This window comes from Myotis yumanensis, unplaced genomic scaffold, assembly GCF_028538775.1.
Source record: "Myotis yumanensis isolate MYYU_CA2020_CCGP unplaced genomic scaffold, mMyoYum1.0.hap1 SCAF_13, whole genome shotgun sequence".
NCBI classification, from domain to species: domain Eukaryota; kingdom Metazoa; phylum Chordata; class Mammalia; order Chiroptera; family Vespertilionidae; genus Myotis; species Myotis yumanensis.
The window spans coordinates 23,955,200-23,976,894 of record NW_027223764.1 but is presented as its reverse complement, the minus strand read 5'-3'; the positions used below and the strand labels follow the sequence as shown (position 1 = coordinate 23,976,894).

Sequence of the window (21,695 nt, the reverse complement as noted above, 5' to 3'; positions counted from 1 at the left end):
TGCAGATTTGTGGTCAGCAGGGATGACTCTGCTTCCTTCTTGGACCAGCAAGTTAGCTAGGGCATGATTCCTTAGGTGATGATAGAGGTGCAAGAGCAAACAGAAATATGCGAGGCCTTACAAAGCCTAGGCTTGGAGCTCACAGTCTGCCACTTGAGCTCATATCTCAGTAGGCAGTAGAAGTCACATGGCTAAGACCAAAGTCAGGGGGCACAGAGGCAGGATGTGCCCGCAGCGAGGCACTAGCAAGGGTCTAATACAGGGAGAAGTGAATTTATGACATATGCCTTCTATGCCTTCTATTTTTTTTTATATATATTTTTTATTGAGTTTTTACAGAGAGAAAGGGAGAGAGATAGAGAGTTAGAAACATCGATGAGAGAGAAACATCGATCAGCTGCCTCCTGCACATCTCCCACTGCGGATGTGCCCGCAACCCAGGTACATGCCCTTGACCGGAATCGAACCTGGGACCTTTCAGTCCGCAGGCTGACGCTCTATCCACTGAGCCAAACCGGTTTTGGCAATGCCTTCTATTTTTAAGAGAACTTCATTTTTTTAGAGCAATATTTAAAAATCTTATAAAAACTATAAAAAATAGGTTCATATGGAAGAATATCACTATTCATCTCTTTCAATGCCCACCTGAGGTTAAACTTATAGCTGAGGAAGATCTAGAGCAAATGGTAATGGGAAATATGTGCCCATCTAATTTTTTAGGTGTACTTAGAGCTGGCTGCAGGCCACACTTTCCCTCGATATTCCAGGCCTCTACCTCCTGCACTCTTTCTTCCTCTCAGGGGCAACCAGTCTCCTTTTATATCCTGGCATCTTCTCCCTCTCCATCAAAACCTAGTCTGCAGAGCATAAGTTACTAAAATCTAACTGCTTCCAGGAGCATTTGCATTTGGACAGGGGACAAAGAAGGGAAGATTCTATAATGGAGAAACATTAAGCAGTGAGTAGGGTGGAGAAGCGGAGAGGGGTAACCAAGTAAGTAGCCCAGTGATCTCAAAATCCTATCCTATTAGATGCTACATTTTTCCTGGACAAGCCTCATGCTTGGGTTTGTGGGCAATGGTATAGTTGCAGGAATAACTGGGAGCAAGGCTTTAATTATATAAGTAGCAAAAATGATCCTATATGATAAAAGGCTAATATGCAAGTTGACTGAATGGCAGAATGACTGGTCACTATGACGCGCACCGACCACCAGGGGGCAGATGCTCAATGCAGGAGCTGCCCCCTGGTGGTCAGTGCACTCCCACCGGGGGAGCACTGCTCAGCCAGAAGCCGGGGTCATGGCTGGTGAGCACAGTGGCAGTGGCTGGAGCCTCTCCTGCCTCCGTGGCAGCACTAAGGATGTCCAACTGCTGACTTAGGCCCCCGAGGGCTCCCAGACTATGAGAGGGCACAGGCCGGGCTGAGGGACACCCCCCCCACCCCGAGTGCATGAATTTCGTGCACTGGGCCTCTAATATTAAAATATGTGCCAAAAAAATGTGCCCTAACGAGTCCACTGCATTTAATAACTTTTTATAGTATAATGGTTTTGATTCCAACCAAGTGTGTAGTTACTATCTTTGAAAAACAAGTGAGTAAATATAGCAAGCATCAGGCAGGAACTTTCTGAACTGTGTCAAGGTTAATAATAAGTAAAATGTTATAAGTAGAGACAGGACAGCAACAGCTGTGCAACATTCTTGGAAGCAGGGCTTTTGATAGCTTGAAGTCAGACAGTGAGCTCAGTTTTGTGGCTACTCTGGCTGAACAGAGAACCCTTATGATAATTATAAGGAAAACTGCCTTTCTTTTATAAATTACAACTGTATTGCACTCGAAATCTGATGTCTGCAACTGGAAAATCAGGGGCATGTGGAGCAATGTTGGAAGAAGACTCAGATCAAACCTACGAGAATGTCCTGGCTGAGATTCAGTCCTTCGAGCTACCCATTGAAGCTACTTTAAGGTAGGGCTCCTATATAATTTATTGTTTCTTCCTTAGTGACAATAAGGTAGTCTTATTCACTTCTTTTTACACGTTTCTCTATAACAGAATAAAAAATAGTTTTAAGAAATAGTTACAATTCTGTGTGCACCTAATCTCAAAGTTTCCTTATCCTTAGAGAAATTACAATAAATAAGTAATCCACCTTTTTTTGGCATTATATTTGTTTCCTGATTCATCACAACAAGTTTATAAAATAGAAGTGACTTTCAAGTGATCAAAAAGGGCCTCATACCATCTCCAAATAGATATTCCATCTCATTTCTATGAAGTTGCCATTGTTTTCTCTAAACTATTTCTTAGTGAAAAGGATGGAAAAAAAATTAGACATGTCAATGAAACCAATTTATGTTTGGTGGATGTGAGTTGTAGAAAAAAATGCAGACTATTTATTTGTATTGTTTCTGATCAAGTATCTGGTGACCTCTCAGATATGTATTTTTTAATTTACACTTAAGACTTAAAAATAGCTTCTTTGGTAATATGGGGATTAATTTGCAGAGTTCAAGAACAGGATTTGAAATAATAGCAATGTTTCTTTGTGTTAGAAGGGCACCTTTTAACATTCAATTCTTTCTGCCTGTCTGCCTGTATCTATCTGTGTGAGAATGGGATGGCAATCACTGAATGTGAGCATGACAGTCAATAAATATTTGTTGACTAATATTTGTAGATTAAGTGAAAAGATTTTTTTTTCCCCAGGGGATGTTGTCTCTTCATTCTCAGAAAGGTCCCAGGGCCAGGTGCTTTGAAATTCACTACAGTTTAAATCTGAATATATTTCTACCAAGTATTCAAATTTGATTTTGCATTAAGTATATTTTGAATCTCTTCCAAAGGCCTAGGGTAGTGTTGTAGGCATTGACATATATTGGTTGTTTCTTGGATTATCAATATGTAGGTCAGTTGCAAAATCCTTACAACTCCATTATAACTATTCTTTATACTTTTATTTTTTTGAGCATCATGTGGAGGAGGGCAAGTAATTTTAATGTCCTGATTCAAAGGTAGAAGAAACCAGAGCTTTTTACTAATGGAAAACTCAATTTTTTTTTCACATGGAACATACTTTATATGATACCAGCACCTTCTAAAACGTGTGCATTGCCTGATGGCTAGGTCAGAAGTCTAAAGAGAAACAAGAGTAGGGGGTGAAGGGAGCCTGCACGTGTGTTAGTTACTTTGGCCGCTGCTGCCATGGCTGCTTCAGAGCCTTGGCCTCAACCCTGGACCCTCTTCATCTCTCCCCTGGTCCTACACTCTGGTCGGTATCTACAGACTTCTTCTATCCCTGGAACTATCAGCCAGTCTTTCTCTGGCATTGGACCTGACTTCCTATAAGGTTCTTGGATCTGCTCTACCCTCTGTTCTTAGGGCAAATATCCCCAATCTTTACCTGGTTTTCCTAGAGAAAAAAAATCAGTGTAGATCTGCAGTCGCAGCACTGTCCCGGCATCACCCTCAAGGGTAGAGACTGCTCACATATTTTTCCCAGGTGCTGCCCTGTCACCACCACCAGTGGACCTGGAGGGCCCACTGGTTTATTTATGTTGCCAATAAAATACCCATTAAAGACATCACAGGCAGCTATAGCAATTGAATTGAGGAGTAACATTCCAGGGTGGACAGTGGAACTGGATATTAGCCATACAGATGGTGAATGAATTTAAAAGGGAGACATATGAAGAAAGGCCTACTACTAGTGCTTGCATTGTACTAGCATGGCTCTGCTTTGGTCATTCAAAATCTCCTGGCTGTCAGCCTGTTGGTAGGCTGAAACTCACTAGCAGGTGAGGTCTGGAGTTAGTTTTGCTGCCCTAATCCTTTTGCCCTGGGCATCATTGTTTTCATAGCGTTGCCACGGCATGCTAATTTCCATTGGATTTTCTCATTTTCTTTGGGTTTTCTAATTTTTCCCTCCAGTTCCTCCATTTGGCCTAGAGGCATTCAGTTCCTTATCAGGTCTTCCCTTTACGGGGCTGTCCCTGTAAGCTTCATGGCCGTTTGGAACTACACTAAAGAAAACTGTTGGTACCAGTTTCATTTAACATTACCAACTTCTTTGAATAAGGATGGTCAATAGGTCTCACCTAGCACACCAATTCCAATGCATTGGTAGTGGTTGTCTGAATCCCATGCTGAGAGTGATTCTGATAAATTAGTCATGGCAGCGATGGTATTAGGACAGGGCAGTAGCAGTGTTCATAATATTTATCAGATCTACCCTAGAACTCCCTGCTGCCAGGCCTCACCCATTTGACCTGCTCTCCAATGAATCCAGACCAACCTGGATGTAGCCATTATGCCACGTGGGGTGCTGCAGGGGTATTGTTACCTTCTTGTTACAGGATGTTCCAAAACTACAGCATATCTAAACCAATTTGGGTTCAAAAGTTCCAGTGTGTCTTGTTGATATAGCTGGGCCCAAGATAAGCAAATCATGGACACATTGAAGGGCATGTGAAGTTAGTAGGAGGTAGAGAAAGGGGACATATCCAAAGAAAGCCCTGCAGATGGTGGGGAAAATAGGAGGAAAAGGGAATTGTACAGATGACGTACCAGAAGAAATTTTTGTAATTGTTTCATGATAACATGATTGTTTTACATTTGTATTCACAGACTCTCTCGGGCACTTTTCCAAAAGCTGACCGTGAAGTTTTACCAGTTTAAGGGCAAACAGGATATTGTTATTTCTTTGACTTTAATGTTTTTAGGAATGGAGATAACATACCTTTAGGAAATGACAGAAAACATTTATTTAAAAAAGAAAAAAGCAACTAACAACCTAAACTGTATACACAATAAAATTTTAGGATGACATACTAAAAAATATAACTGGTCAAATTCAACTGTAGATGTTCTAAAATGCTCTTGCTCTTTATATCTTCAAACATGTAAGATTTCTATTAAATCATATTTCGCTAAGTATATTGGTTAAGATCAAAGGCCTAGGTTTTATTAAGTTATTTGATTTGGGCCTTAGATTCTGAAACTCTGAAATGGGGATTATAATAAAACTAATCTCAAATGGTTAATGTATATGAAAAGCTTAGCACAGCACCTGCCTAGTATATAGTAAATGGTTAATAAATATTAGCTCTCATTGTTATGCCTAATTTACATCTGGGAAATATATTCCAGTATACTTTAATAAATATATCCTTTAGAATATTGATGTAAACAAGCACCCACAGCATTAAGCCAATGCAACTGCATAGGTCCCACAAAAATGAGCCAGCCCTGTCTGAGCTTAGCACAGAGCCTGCCACAAAGAAATCATTCAACGAAATGGTTGCTGAATAAACAGATCAGGGGCTAATTATATTTGAACTTCTCTGAGTCTGGCTCATATTTAAGAGAAACTGAATTTATTTGGCTTCAATTTCAAATTTCCTTTTATTGTTCTCCACCGTGGGATCCAGATCTTTGTGGGACAACAGATTCCTGGATATAATTTTATAGCAGGAGTCCTCCCAGGCCTGCCCTGGACTCTGCAGATACTCTCTTGCACTTGCAGAGTGTGGCCACTTGGTGTCACTGCACCAACAAGGCAGAAGCTGAGGAGTGCTGCTGTCAAGACATCCCCAAAGAGTGGCTAAAAGGCCGCAGAAAGGGTTAGCTTACTAGTATTAGCATTTTGGCACAGTTTTACAATTATACAATGAGGGCTCTGAAACCATTTAGGAAACATCTGAAGGATATTAGCAGTGTTGAGAAGCTGAAGATCAGGAAGTCAGCTACAGGGTTTCCAGGAATGGGGAAGGGAATGTTTCTGTAGAGTTGCACCCTACCTCATGAAACATGCGTTTGCAACATTGAGCTTAACGTCAGAAGTATCTGCATTTAGATCATTCATTTAACAGCTATTAGCGGGGCTGGGCGGTAAACAATACAGATGCTGTTTCTGTGCCTGGTCATGGAGTCAGACCCGTGATTTATTTACCACCACATGTGCCTCAAAGGATAAGCGCTACTTCTAAGGACAACAAAGAGGTGCTTGAATTAGAAGCAAGATCTGGGAGGTTCACTAAAGTGGATCAGGAACCAAGAGTCTAACCCAAAGACATGACCCATTTCCTCCTCCACAATAGAAAACAAATTTCAGGCAGTTTCTACCAGTTGAGCATGCAGCAAAAATGAGGTTCAGGTTCAAAGAACCCTGACACAAAGTTAGGATATTTTGTTAATGATTAAAAAAAGAACATTTATGTGTTGGTTTTATTTTTATTTTATCAAGAGGAAGCTAAATTCTGGGCTTCCTGGTTTAATAATAAGTGCCTGATCATCCTAGTCTTCAGTGCTAATGTTGATTGAGCTCTGGGCTAAACGTTACACATATATTACCTCCTTTAATCACTACACAGCTTGGTGCACCAAGAACTATTATTGTCCCTAATTCATATTTGAAGAAACTGAGGCTTACAAAAGTTAAGTAACTCTCCAAAGGCCCAACATCTAGTAAAAGATGAGTTGGAATTCCAACCCAAGCAGTTAAATGCCAGGGCAGCTGCCTTCTACAGCCCCCTTCTTAGGGAAGGGCCTTCCCAAGGTTGGTTATTAGTCTGAAGACAAGCGACTTCATGACTAAGAGTTAATTGGCAGGTGAAATCTTTAATTCACTGGTTAGTTTCATACTGGACACAGAATGCATCTCCTGCCCTGCCAGTCTTCCTGGTGTGTCTTTCCCCTGCCAGAGTCCTGAGGAGAGATTTGGGGTGGATCTCTGGAAGTCAGCACCCACTGTCTGAAAAAGAACTCAACACGCAGGTGCAGTCTGCCCGTGTGTGCCCTCCTACTGTCCAACCTCCTCCGACCAGACTGATTAAGTCAGCTATTCCTCGGGTAAAACAACTTCGGAACATTCTTCTGGGCTCACTTTTTAACTAAAGAGAAAAACAGGAACTGGTTAATAGGTCCATCTTTTCCAACTCACTGCTGTGTGGCTTTGGACAAGTGGCTTAATTTCTGTAAGTCTCAGTTACTTCAGATTGAATTGGAGATAGTAAAAGTACCAAACCCACAGGATTTAAATTAGATTTTAGTAAAACTAGTACTAACTTAATTACCAATTAAAGTACTAATTCAATTAGCAAAGACTAAATTAGATAATATAAAGGTCTTAGGGCTTAGCAAATAGTGCTCAATAAATAGCTATTATGGCATTTATTTTGGCCTATAGCTGAAATACTTAACTTTAGAGTCTTTAGAAATGTATCACTTTAGAACAGGCTTTTTTTGGGGGAGAGGGGAACACATTTGTTATATCTATGTCCATGGTTAAAATTTACACAGTTATTTAGGATATTCAGCTTTAATCTTAGCAAAAATCTTCAGGTACTAACGGAACTGTCAGAAGTCACAAAGTGAACCAGCAAAAGCTGCTTCAGAAGGAGAAGTGGTATATGGACTTCCTCCCTTCTTGAATTGCAGGGAAAATACTGCTGCTTATGGTGAGGCAATCTCTATGGGTAGGTGTTGAAACAGGCTAGGAGTGAGGAGTGCATGAGCAGGGCTGGCTTCCCAGGACAGGGGCATCTGGAGCTGGGTAGATGGTGGCAGGATTGGTGAAGAGAAGGGGGTGTGGTCTGGGTAATGAATGCCCAGGAAAGGAATGCCCTGTCAGGAGACAGGTGCCAAATAAGAAGCTGCCCCGTGCCATATGCCCCCCTCTTCTCACCTTGCTTTCCTCTTCAGAGCCATGAATTTTGGCTGTGCATATCAACTTAGCTAGGATAGTCTGCCATTTCCTGCAGAGGCAACTGGCTTTCTATTCTCTTTATAGCAAGGCACAAAATTTGTCTTCATTTCTTGTGTTTCAGTTTCAATTTTCAAACAGTTTATTTTGCTCTCTCAAGAGCTGAACCTGCAATTCAGATGTGCTAACACCAGGCGATGGTGCCCCAGTAATTGGAAAGGCAATCAGCTAAGAAAAAAATTTTGTTTTTTACTAAATAACAAAATTTAGTGGCAGGAAGGGCCAAAACACTGGGATAGAGGGATTTGGCTTGACCCAAGGGTAAAATTTTAAATAAGCAGAGGAATGGATGAAGTTGATATCTTCTGACCAAAGTCTTTAAATATTGTTTCTTGCATTGAAGCTCTTTATAAAAGCGGGCATTAGGGAATTTGAGGCAATATTTTCTATTAGTGCTATGGATTTCTATTAAGGTAACTGAATACAGCCACATTATATGATATTATATTTAATGTCAATGTATAAAGAACAAGTTTGAGGAAATTAACTTTTTACAATTTGATATTGTCCTACTTTCTAATTGTTACCAATTACAGATTAGTCAAACTCTTGACTTATGCTCAGACCTGTTTGGAATGCTCCTTTCCAACCCATCCTGACCTCTTTCCAACGGCTTCAGAGCTTCAGTATTGTCTGGTTTCAAAACCCTTCCAGTTTTCTCTTAGCTATGTGCAGAACTCTATGAGGAACTATAGGGAATTGCAAAATTAAAAAAAAAGTCTCCCTGAACGTAAGGACCTTAACATGGTGTGACTGTTGGTGAACTTAGGAAGAGATTTTTGTTTGTTTCTGCATATTCTTGCAGCTCAAAGAAAGTGGGATTTCTCAGAGATGATCTGACTTCTGTGCCATCAAGACCATGGAAACAGGCTTGGGATGGGGTTTCTGGTACAATGAGCAGCTGGCAATAGTAGCGCTTCCTTGGTCTTCCAAGCCTGCATGTGCTGAGTCAGTGGTATTTTGGTTCCCTGGGTGCCAAGTGTACAAAAACAAATAAAATTCCCAAATGTATGTTCTCAAAACAAGTGCAAACTCTTAAAACAGTTGTTGGTGGAATGGATAAATGTGCCAAATTGCATCTAGTGTCATTTACAGATGGGGAGACTGGAATATAAAGAGATTAGGTTCTTGTCCAAGGCCACCCCGCTGTGAAGTGTGAAGGTGCAAGGAATTACACTGAGGATGCCTGTCTTCAGAGCTCATGCTTTTAACTGTTATACAATATACCACCTCCCAGGATTTTTGTCGGGGGGAGGACGAGATAGGCTTCTAGGAAAAGCTCACTGACGGGGCTGCGTTACCCAGCTGGATAGTAAAGGGCTTCGTTGCCTCAAAGGGAAGTTCAGCGCCCTGGATTAATGGAGGCCAGAAAACAGTTGTCCTTCAGGGCTAGGTTTGCACTCTTCCTGATTAAACTTCCTCAGTCTCTGCTTTAGTCATGACCAACTGGTTTACTCAGCGTCCCACAAACGTCATTAAACAGGACTCTTAGACTCTAGCACCTTCGCGCAAGCCACCCTCCTCTCTTCTCCTGTCTCCGATGACCTCTCCTCTCAAAGACTTCCACCATCCTCATCCCAGCAACGGGGGGCACTCGGATTCAAGGGCTTTGGCAGGAAATCAAGCATTGCCCCTGGGCGCCTCTTGCATCTTTGCCATCAAGTGTCACAGTTCTCCGTCATTTAATTTTCCTGGCGCTTATAATTTACTTCCAAGTTGAGTGGCCTCTGCCAACTTCCTGTGGGCCGGGACGTAAATCCAACCAGAGCGGCCGTCCTGGTCTCCGCTGGGATTTTCCCGGGTCATTCCTAAAATAAACATTATGCCCGAACACAGTTTTGCTTTTCATGAGTGCACGTTTTTCCCTTTTCTGACTCTCCACCGCCCAGAGCCCATCAGGTCTCCTGGTTAAACTTTTCCGTCGCTTTTCCTGCAGGTTGAGGGTGACTATTTGCCGCAGCAGCGGGTCCGGCACACAGAGAACAAGGATAGATGTTAACTGTGTTAAAGGCGGGCTGGTCACAGACCGTCACTGGGGCAAGTGGCGGGGCTGAGCACGAGGGCACCCGCCTCCCGTCCTCGCCGTCCGCGCAGCCTCGTGGCCTGGGGAACGTGCAGGTGCGCGGATCCCCGGCTGGGCGGTGCGCACGCGCGCCCCCGCTCCCGCCCCGCCCCTTGCCCCGCCCCTCGCGCTCGGGCCGCGCGCCGCTAGCTCCCGCCGCCCGCCCGGGGGCGCGCCTCGCCGGCTCCCCAGCTGCCAGCCAAGATGGCGGAGAGCGGCGAGGGGATAGGCAACGTCCCGGAGCATGAGCGCATCTTGCAGGAGATCGAGAGCACCGACACCGCCTGCGTGGGGCCCACTCTCCGGTAAAGCTCTCATCCCCGCGGGACCCCGAGCGGCCCCCGCCGGCCTCTCGTCAGGCGCGGGGCGGGTCGCCCGACAGGTGGTGCGCGCGCAGGCGGAGGTCTGGGACCCCGGCCCGGCTGGGGCGGGGCCGAACTGGCGGCTGCACCTGTAGGCGCGGCGGGCCTCAGCCGCGGGAGCTGTGACCGCGCAGGCGGTGGGTGTGGCTGTCGCAGTGCCTCGGACCCTGCGAGCCGCGGGGTCGTCTTGCGTTTGCCGCCCTGCGTTTGCCTCCCGGCCTCGGGCCTGCCCGGCGGAGGGCGCGGGCGGGCCGGGAGCGAAGGTTCACCTCTGCTGGCGGGCGTGACTGATGCGCGGAGGCGCGCGCTGCTGGGAACCCCGGCGGCCGGCTGCCCGGGGCGGGGGAGCGTTGAAATTGAGCGGGAGACGCCGGCGTCCTCATCCCAGAGTGGGCGCGAGGGCGCGTGGGCTAGAGAGGAGGAGCCGGTGCTCGGGCACGCGCTGCGGTGACCGTGGGTTCACCCGGCCACGCTCTTACTTATTTACGGAAGTGTCATTAATTTTGCATGACATTTTCCGTTTATTTTATTTTTATTTTTTTACAAAAGGATACCTTTTAAAAATAGTTACCAGGTAGGGACTATTCCAGACGGACTACCTGCTGCCCTGATAGTAGAATATTCAGCCGGACACCGTACCGATCTATTCGATGAGGTTAGGCACCCTCGTCAAGAATAAGTGCCTTTTACATGCAAGGCTTGTCTTTTGCAGCGATGACAGTGAAGTGATGACTCCCTTCGGGGACCTAGGGCGGGTTGTGCTTTATCATGATTGTTTTCTAAGGGATGCACTTGCTAGGAGTGGAGTGGACTTATGGTTTGTGGACCCGTGGATGTAATGTAAAGTGAAACCGGTTCAAGTCATACTGCAAACGCACCTTGCGCTGCGAGTGTGTCCGGAGACCCGGGTTTTGCCCTCATCCCATCACAAAGTGTGCAGTCACGGGCAGGAAGCACGTAACCTTTCTGGACCTCCGTTTCCTTATTCATAGCCTGGGTGGGGGTGGAGGTTTAGATGCCCAGAAAGGCCAGGGCATCAGGGGCTTGTTTATTCACTGCTGTATCCCCAACACCGAGCTCACTGGGATGGCAGGCACCCGGTACATTTTGTTCTCATGGTGTTCTTCCTGTGATATGATAAGCATGGTTAGTGCATTTCCTTAATTTTCCAACTTCATTCTTTTCATAAAACTACATCTGGCAATGAAAGAAGAAATCACACATTAAAAGGAAGCTTTGTTTTCTTTATTGCCTGGTGAAACTGAAAGAATACATTATGTGGTATAGTTAACACAGCAGCCCATTTTTGAAAACAGTGTTGGTTATGAAGGAGATGCTTCATCTTGGGGAATTGTGCGAAGCAGTATCCGTGAAAAAAGATGAAATGAACTTAGAAGAAAATTTTGAAGTATATTGAGAAACTTTTGTGTCACAATAGAATATTTATATTTATATGTTACTCTGTTCTGTTTTGCTGGACAATTGTGTCACCTGCTCACTTTGTTGCAGCCCACGCTCTTTTCTTTAACTCCAGTGACTCATACTTATTCTATTTATACACTTGTCATCTCTCATTTATAAGCTCTCTCCACACACATAGAAGCCACTGCTACCAGTTCTTTTTCTTGAAAAGCATTTAAGCTACTACTATTTTCACCTAGGTTTTTTTGAGTGAAGTACTAATATTAAATTATAACAAATCTTTTATTATAGTAAAATTGAAATGTTTTAAAAGTAAAATAGTGTAATGAAGCACCATGAACCCATTTGCTTCAGTTCAAGTGGCCAGTCTCTTGTTTTTTAAAATATATTTGTATTGATTTTTAGAGGGAGATAAAAGGAGAAGGAGAAGGAGATAGAAACATTGATGAGAGGAAATCATCGATCGGCTGCCTCCTGCATGGCTGCCACTGGGATTGAGCCTGCAACCCAGGCATGTACCATGACTGGGGATCGAACCAGCCACCTCTTGGTTCCTGGGTCAATGCTCAATCACTGAGCCACACCAGCTGGGTTTGTAGCCAATCTCCTTTGATCTTTCCTCCTATCCATTCTCCCTTACTCTGGCTTATTTTGAAGCAAATCTTAGACATAAATTAATTCATAAATATTTCAGCATTAAGATTAATTTTTGTTGTTATTTCCTAGTTATCTGTTATCTGGCCTGTAGGCTTATGTTGTTCTTATTTTTCTCTGTGGCAGACTTTTTTAGCCTGACCTTTTCTTTATTCATTTTTTTTTTTTTTTTATAGATCTGGCTTTGTGGGGGAAGCCAGATGATTAAATGAAAAGCATGTATACACTCTTCACAGTGCCTTGCATATATTATGGTTATTTGACCACAATGGAATTCAATTAGAAGTCAATCATAGAAAACTCTGGAATATCCCCAAATATTTGGACACTGAATAACAATCTAAATGACCCATGGGTGAAAGAAGAAATCAGAAGAGAAATTAGAAAGTATTTTGAATTGAATAAAATGAAAATGCAACATATTGGAATTTGTGTGATACAACTAAAGCAATACTTAGAGAGAAATTTAAGCACTGAACACCTGTCCTAGAAAAAGAAGAGCAAATGAAATCCAAAAAAGCCAAAGAAAGGAGATGATAAACATTAGAGTGGAAATCAATGAAACAGAAAATAGAAGAAACATTTGAGAAAATCATTGAAACCAAAACCTGGGTCTTTGAGGTCAGTAAAATTGATGAAACTTTAGGGAAGAAAATGAGAAGATACCAGTGATCAAGAATTACAAATTCCCAATAGGAATGTCAGGAATGAGAGAGATTACATCACTACAGATTCTACAGATATTAAAAAAGAGAATAAAGGAATATTATGAACAACTTCATGTCAGTACATTTGATAACTTGGAAGACATTCCTTGACAGATGCAAACCATCACAGTTCACGTAAGCCTGGCTGGTGTGTCTCAGTTTGTTGAGCATGTCCCATGCATTGAAAGGTTGCCGGTTTGATTCCTGCTCAGGGCACATGCCCAAGTTGTGGGTTCACTCCCTGGTCAGGTTGTGTATGAGAGGCAACCAACCAATATTCTATCACATTAATGTTTCTGTTTCTCTCTTTCTCCCTCTCTCTTCCTCTCTCTCTAAAAGTCAATAAAAACATTTAAAAAACAAAGCTCACTTAAGAATAAATTACTGAATAGACCTATATCGATTAAATAAGTTGAATTTGCTGTATAAAACCTTCCCCCAGCCCTGACCAGTTTGGCTCAGTGGCTAGAGCAGTGATGGCGAACCATTTGAGCTTGGCGTGTCAGCATTTTGAAAAACCCTAACTTAACTCTGGTGCCATGTCACATAGAAATTTTTTGATATTTGCAACCATAGTAAAACAAAGATTTACATTTTTGATATTTATTTTATATATTTAAATGCCATCTAACAAAGAAAGATCAACCAAAAAATGAGTTCGCGTGTCACCTCTGACACGCGTGTCATAGGTTCGCCATCACTGGGCTAGAGCGTCGGCCTGTGGACTGAAGAGTCCCAGGTTCAATTCCGGTCAAGGGCATGTACCTTGGTTGCAGGCACATCCCCAGTAGAGGGTGTGCAGGAGGCAGCTGATCGATGTTTCTCTCTCATGGATGTTTCTAACTATCCTTCTCCCTTCCTCTCTGTAAAAAATCAATAAAATATATTTAAAAAATAAATAAATAAAAACTTCCCCCCAAGCCATCCGGGCCCAAATGGCTTTACTGGTGAATTTTACAACATTTAAGGAAAAATTGATACCAATTCTATTAAAATTCTTCCAGAAAAATGGAAGAGGAGGGATTATTTCTCAATTCATTTTGAGGTCAACATTAACCTGATACAAAACTAAAGAGAGACAGTTCTAGAAAAGGAAACTATGGACCAATATAAACACAGATAAAAATACTCGAAACAAAATTTTAGCAAGTTAAATCCAGCAATATATAGAAAGAATAATACATTGTGATCAAATGGGATTTAGTTCAAGAAAGCACGTTGGCTTAACATTTGAAAAACCAATCAATGTAATTCACCATATTAAGCAAAAAAAAGAAAATTTGTAGAAGCAGAGAAAGCATCTAGAAATTTAACATTCATTTTTGATAAAACCCATCAGACACTAGGGTTGGAAATTCTCAGCCTGAAAAAGGGCATCTATGAAAAACTTATAACTAACATTGTACTTAATGATGGAGGACTAGACTAAAGCAAGGATGTTCATTTGCACCGCTTTCATTCACTACTGTGCTAAAGGTCTTTGCCAGTATAATAAGACAAAAAGTAGATTAGACAATGTGATTATTTCTAGAGAAAATCATATACAATCTAGAAAAGCTACTAGAACTGATAAGTGAATTTAGCAAGGATGTAGGATACAATATTAATGTGCAAAAACCAGTTGTGTTTCTATATGCTAGCAAGGAACAATGAAATTGAAATTCAAAATTGATATAAAAAATATGAAATACTTATAAGATAAATCTGACAAAAGATGTGAAAGACTTGTACATGAAAACTATAAAATGTTGCTGGTAGACACTAAAGAGGACCTAAATACATAAGTGCACACATATGCTGAATTCATGTATCAGAAGACTCAATATTGTTAAGATGTCAGTTTTCTCCAAATTGATCTTTAGATTCAAGGAAATTGCAATAAAAATCCAGGAGGATTTTTTTGTATTTGTGTATACAAATTGACAAGCTGATTCTAAAGTTCACAAGGACATGCGAAGGATCTAGGATAGCCTAAGTAACATGGAAAAAAACAACAACCCCCTAACAGAGCTGGAAGATGTATACTGCCTGGTTGAAAGACTTACTATAAAGCTAGAGTAATCAAGGCAGTATATAGTACTAGCATCAATATAGACAAGTAGAAACTGAATAGAGACTCCATAAATAGATTCATACGATTGGTCAGTTAATTTTTTTTAAAAATCCTCATCTGAGGATATTTTTCTATTGATTTTTAGAGAGAGTGGAAGAGAGAGGGAAAGACAGAAATATCAATGCGAGAGAAACACATCAATTTGTTGCCTCCTGCACGTGCCCTGACCAGGGCCTGGGCTGGGGAGGAGCCTGCAACTGAGGTACGTGCCCTTTACCCTAATTGAACCCGGGACCCTTCAGTCCGCAAGTGGATGCTCTATCAACTGAGCCAAATCGGCTAGGGCTAGTCAGTTAATTTTTGACAAAGAAGCAAAGGTAATTAATTAGAAAAAGATAGTTTTTAAAAATAATGGTGGTGGAATAATTGGATATCCATATATAAAATAGTGAACTTTGCATCATATTTAAAAATTAACTCAAAATGCATTTCAAATATAAAATGCAAAACTATAAAACTCTTAGAAACCATAGGAGAAAATGTGGGTTTGGCAAAGATTTCTTAGATACTATTCCAAAAGCATAATACATAAAAGAAAAATTAATAAATTGTGTTTCCTCAAAATTGAGAATATCTGGTTTTCAAAGAGACTCCTAAGGGAATGAAAAGACAAGCCACAAATGGCGAGAAAAATGTTTGCAAATCACATATCTGATTTAAAAAAATGGAGTCCAGAATGTATAAGTCTTTAAGACATAAGAAAACCTTATTAAAAATAGGAAACTGATTTGAACAGATATGTCACAATAAAAGGTACACAGAGGGCAAATAAGCATATGAAAAAATGCTTAACATCAATAGTTGTTAGAAAAATGCAAATTAAAACTACAACATTAAACTACCTTGATATTGGACTGTTTGATTGGAATGTGGGACAACTGGCACTCTTATACACTGCTGTGGGAATTTCATAGATGCTACTTATCAGGTTGAGGAAGTTCCCTTCTCTTCTAGTTTGTTGAGTATTTTTATTATGAAAGAGTGTTGAATTTTGTCAGGTCCTTTTTCTGCAGCTATTGAAATGACTCCGGTATTGTAAACCAAGGCAAATACAATTCATTTTCCATATTTTGTCCTTTATTGTGTTCTTTCATATTCTGAAATAAACAGTTAGCTTTAGATCACTGGCTCTTTCTTAGAGATCTGTGAGATTGGAAGTATTTTCAAATAATGCTTTCAATTGAATGAATCAATAATTAAAAAAAAATCTCAGTTTTAGTTTTTAATGTAAATATTGATAGTTATAATCCACATGAATAAAAAAGCTCTTAGGAATTCTTAATAAGTTTTGAGAGGGTAAAAGAGATTTAAAAAATTGAGAATGACTGTTTTAGGACAGAACTACTCTTTTTCCTTGAAAAACAAAAGCACACACACAATTGTCTTTCTCTGTCACTATTTTTCCTAGTATAATTTTAACCACTGGTAATGATTTAAACTTTTAACCAAAGTAACTAATTTATATTCACATTGAAACACTGAGATAGAACATTGAGAAATGTCCGTTGTACACAAACATTTTATCAGACTAGCAAAACTCATGAGCTACATAATTCATCTTTCTACAAACACAAACATCCCATTTACATGTTCTTAAAGTGGCAAATATGAACTCTCTCAATATATCCCAAACTGTAGCTTCTCTATAGTATCTATAGTAACAAAAGCATAATATGCTAATTAGACTGATGTCCTTCCGGACATCCTTCCGATGACCTTCCGGATGAAGCCGCAGCGGTGGGGGCTGAGGCAGAGGCAGCCGCCATGGTGGTGGGGGCCGAGCCCCTTGCATGAATTTCGTACATCGGGCCTCTAGTATAAAAATAAGAAGCAAAAGTATATAAACTTAATTATGCTTAGTAATCAGTCTTCTAAGATTATTAATTTAATGTCAAGGTTTTAAGTTACCTAAAAATCTTGGAAATTGTCTTTAATACCTGTTCAAATAAAAAGTTTGTCAGGATAATGATTCAACTTAGTTGAACACAAATTTACATTTTTAATCATTAATTATGTGAAGTTGGATTTTTAAAATGTTCCTTAATTCCTGTAAGAAGAATATTTTTTTAAAAAGTCTAGCATATTTAAGGTATTAGAAGATCAATTTTCTTATTTTCTGGGAATTTTATAAATATTCCATTTATATGCGTACCTAAAAAATATATTTTTATTGATTTCAGAGAGGAAAGTAGAGGGAGAGAGAGAGAAACATTAGTGATGAGACAGAATCATTGACTTGGCTGCCTTCTGTACGCCCCACACTAGGGATGAAGCCGTTAACCCGGGCAAGTGCCCTGACCGGAAATTGACCTTTGGCCAGTCATAGGCGTACTTTTTTTTTTTTTTTTTTTTAACCAATAAGCCAGTTAGAACAGTTCTTTTAACTAAGAGACTTTAAAATCTAAATTACTAATACCCTCTGGAGATAAGTTATTTGATTTGTCACACACAATAAGAGGTAAAAGTCTTTCTGAGTTACTGATACAGAGCATTATAACTTTGTGGTTTTTTTTTCATTTCACCCACAGGTCAAGAGACATGAGTTGTAAAGATTAAAAAAAAAATAACCTCATTTGTTCAGATATCAAAGACCTGTTCTTGGTAGTTATGAAATTCTTAACTGATTTGAGCTCAAGATAGACAAAAAGACAAACAAAAAAGATTAACAAACCAAAGTGTCTTTTATCTTTTATCCAAGAGATCTCTGTCATCCATGTAGAGCAGGGGTGGGGAACATCTGGCCCGCAGGCCATATAAAGCCCAAGAAATCATTTGGTCTGGCCCTGCCAAGGCATTAGGGATGAGTTAATTAAATGTTTAACCAAATACAGCAGGCTATTTTTTAAGTTTATAATTTTGTATGGCCCATGAATGATGTCATAAATATCCAAATGGCCCTTGGCAGAAAAAAGGATCCCCACCCCTGATGTAGAGGGATCATTAAATAAATGGTCAAACCATAAAACCACATTCTTAGAAACCAAGCCAAAACATACAATCTGTAGAGAGGGAAAAAACCCCTCAGAGAAATAGTCAGTAAAGTTAAATGTATATTGCCACTTGGGTTTTACTTCTGGGAGCCAAGTGCCTAAGCTTAAGTAGTCCATGAGGTACAATTCTCTAGCAATGCAGTTTCTTGGCTTTGTCAGGTGAATCTGCTGGGCATCTTAGTGAAACCTACAAAACTATTAAAAGATAATTTTCAAAAAAGGAAAATCATGACCCTCATACAAATATAAAATTAATGCATGCCTAAGATTTTATTTAACTTATTAATTAATGAGGTAACCCGAAAGATGTTACAACTCTTTCAAAGGTAATGGCAAAAAACAATATAGACATTTGGGAATGCTGAAATAGATTTGTAATAGGCACATAATTGGTCAGTATCACCAGGGTAATAATTTCATTCCATAGGCCAAAATGTTTGTATTTCTATAGAAAAGAATAACACATCAGTTTTCTATAATTTATAGAGTTGTAAAATAGCCCAAAGATAATGCAAGGCACAGATAACCTAGAACAGTGGTTGGCAAACTCATTAGTCAACAGAGCCAAATATCAACAGTACAACGATTGAAATTTCTTTTGAGAGCCAAATTTTTAAAACTTAAACTATATAGGTAGGTACATTGTTATTAACTTAATTAGGGTACTCCTAAGCTGGCCTTTGCTAAAAACGTCCTCAATCTGATTGAGGTACATTCGCTGAGGTCGACCCCTTCCACTCTCCCATCCACACTCGTCTTGTATACTTGTTTCGTTCTATCTCCTTTCGTTCATCCTCTCTATATGTCCAAACCATCTCAACATACCTTTCTCAATCCTCGACACTACATCTTCTTTCACTCCACAACGTTCCCTAAAATTAACTTAATAAACTTTACTTAAAGTTTTAAGTCAACTTCGCACTGTACGTGCACGCCCGCACGTGGTATTTTGTGGAAGAGCCACACTCAAAGGGCCAAAGAGCCGCATGTGGCTCCCGAGCCGCGGTTTGCCGACCACTGACCTACAAGGATATGCTAGATCAGGGGTTCTCAACCTGTGGGTCGGGACCCCTTTGGGGGTCGAACGACCCTTTCACAGGGGTCGCCTAAGACCATCGGAAAACACATATATAATTACATATTGTTTTTGTGATTAATCACTATGCTTTAATTATGTTCAATTTGCAACAATGAAAATACATCCTGCATATCAGATATTTACATTACGATTCATAACAGTAGCAAAATTACAGTTATGAAGTAGCAACGAAAGTAATTTTATGGTTGGGGATCACCACAACATGAGGAACTGTATTAAAGGGTCGCAGCATTAGGAAGGTTGAGAACCACTGTGCTAGATGGAACATTCAATAATCACTTTTGTCCATTTAAAAGATTTTCACAATTTTTCTTGTTGCAAGCTTTTTTTTTTCTTTTTTACTTTATCTTTTATGATGCTTACCCCCACCCCCTTTTTTTTTGGCCATGCAAAAGTTTTTCATTTTTATCAACAAAATATTCATCAGTCTTTCCCCTTTTTGCTTCTGGATTTTGAGTCACAGGAAAGTCTTCCATATTACCAGGTTATAGGGGAACATACCCACATTTTCTTTTGGTACTTGTATGGTTTTATTTTTTTTACTTTTATATTTCTGTACCTTTTTGAATTTTCCTGGTGTATAGTGGTGATGAATGGCTCCAGTTTTATTTTTATTAAATATGGCAATCCAGCTATCCTAACATTAATAAGTAGATTACTTTCACATTAATTTGAAATGCTGTCATTATCGTTTATTAAATTTTTGTATGCAGTGGGTCTATCTCTGGTTTTTCTATTCTATTCATTGTCTATATGTCTATTTGCATGCTATTCCCTGCTTTTAATTATAGAGGTTTTATTGTATTATACCCTATATCTAGTAGGGTTACCCTCACCCCATTGCTCATCTTTTTGTCATGGTTTCTTTTTTTTTAAATTAAATCTTTATTCTTCAGATTATTACAGTTGTTCCTCTTCCCCACCCCCCCCATAGCTCCCCTCCACCCGGTTCCCACCACACCCTCTGCCCTTACACCCTCCCCCCCCCCCCGCACTGTCCTCATCCATAGGTATACGATTTTTTTCCAGTCTCTTCCCGCACTCCCCACACCCCTTTCCCCCCGAAGAATTGTCAGTCCACTCCCTTTCTATGCCCCTGAGTCTATAATATTCACCAGTGTATTCTGTTCAGCAGATTATTTATTCACTTGATTTTTAGATTCACTTGTTGATAGATATGTATTTGTTGTTCATAATTTTTATCTTTACCTTTTTCTTCTTCTTCCTCTTCTTAAAGGACACCTTTCAGCATTTCATATAATACTGGTTTGGTGGTGATGAACTCCTTTAGCTTTTTCCTATCTGTGAAGCTCTTTATCTGACCTTCAATTCTGAATGATAGCTTTGCTGGATAAAGTAATCTTGGTTGTAGGTTCTTGCTATTCATCACTTTGAATATTTCTTGCCACTCTTTTCTGGCCTGCAAAGTTTCTGTTGAGAAATCAGCTGATAGTCGTATGGGTACTCCCTTGTAGGTAACTGACTGTTTTTCTCTTGCTGCTTTTAAGATTCTCTCTTTGTCTTTTGCTCTTGGCATTTTAATTATGATGTGTCTTGGTGTGGTCCTCTTTGGATTCCTTTTGTGTGGGGTTCTCTGCTCTTCCTGGACTTGTAAGTCTATTTCTTTCACTAGGTAGGGGAAGTTTTCTGTCATTATTTCTTCAAATAGGTTTTCAGTATCTTGCTCTCTCTCTTCTTCTGGCACCCCCATAATTTGGATGTTGGTACGCTTGAAGTTGTCCCAGAGGCTCCTTACACCATCTTCATATTTTTGGATTCTTTTTTCTTTTTGCTTTTCTGGTTGGTTGTTTTTTCTTCTTCGTATTTCAAATCTTTGACTTGATTCTTGGGATCCTCTAGTCTGCTGTTGGATCTCTGTATAATATTCTTTATTTCAGTCAGTGTATGCTTAATTTCTAATTGGTCCTTTTTCATATCCTCGAGGGTCTCACTAGATTTATGGAGGGTCTCACTAAATTTATCGGTGGCTTCTAGAAGATTCTTGAGTAACCTTATAACTGTGGTTTTGAACTCTATATCCAGTAGTTCGCTTTCCTCCATTTCTTTCATTTGTGATCTGTTTTTTTGTCTCCGCATTTTTTATGCTTCCCTGTGTTGATAGAGTGGCTTTCTGTGCTAGGTGTCCTAAAGGGCCCAGTGGCTCAGCCTCCCCAATTACCGGAGGTGGACACTCTTGGTGCATCCTTTTGTGGGCTATGTGCACAGTCTTGTTGTAGTTAAGCCTTGATTGTTGTAGGTATCACTGGGAGGAATTGACCTCCAGGCCAGTTGGCTGTGAGAATCAGCTGTGTCTACGGTGGGAGAACTTCTGTGCTGGAGACGCCCTTCTGGGGCAAGACTTGCTTCAGTGGGGCTTTGGTGCTCACTGAGTCTGCCCCCTGAGTGTGTCCCTTATGGATTTCAGGAGTTGTAATCTGAATGGTCCCACTCTGACCACTGGGTACACTGGCTCTTGGATCTCTAAGGAGGTGCTAATTTAGCCTCTGCCTGAGGCTACCCTGC

At 40.5% G+C, this 21,695-nt stretch overlaps 1 protein-coding gene across 5 annotated transcripts in view; it reads left to right on the top strand.

Moving 5' to 3' along the window:
* Positions 1 to 1,766: 1,766 nt before the first annotated feature.
* The window catches only part of EXOC6 (exocyst complex component 6), a 146,555-nt gene continuing 126,626 nt past the window's right edge, over positions 1,767 to 21,695 (top strand). Inside the window, exons 1-3 of one of the 5 annotated variants that reach the window (XM_070432693.1) lie at positions 10,043 to 10,130; positions 12,015 to 12,120; positions 12,440 to 13,105. In XM_070432693.1, coding sequence (XP_070288794.1) covers positions 13,032 to 13,105 — 74 coding nt within the window. In that variant the 5' untranslated portion in view covers positions 10,043 to 10,130; positions 12,015 to 12,120; positions 12,440 to 13,031. Of the gene's footprint in view, positions 1,970 to 10,002; positions 10,131 to 12,014; positions 12,201 to 12,439; positions 13,106 to 21,695 lie in introns of those variants that run through there. The other 4 variants (XM_070432692.1, XM_070432694.1, XM_070432696.1 and 1 more) reach the window with 4 other exon arrangements.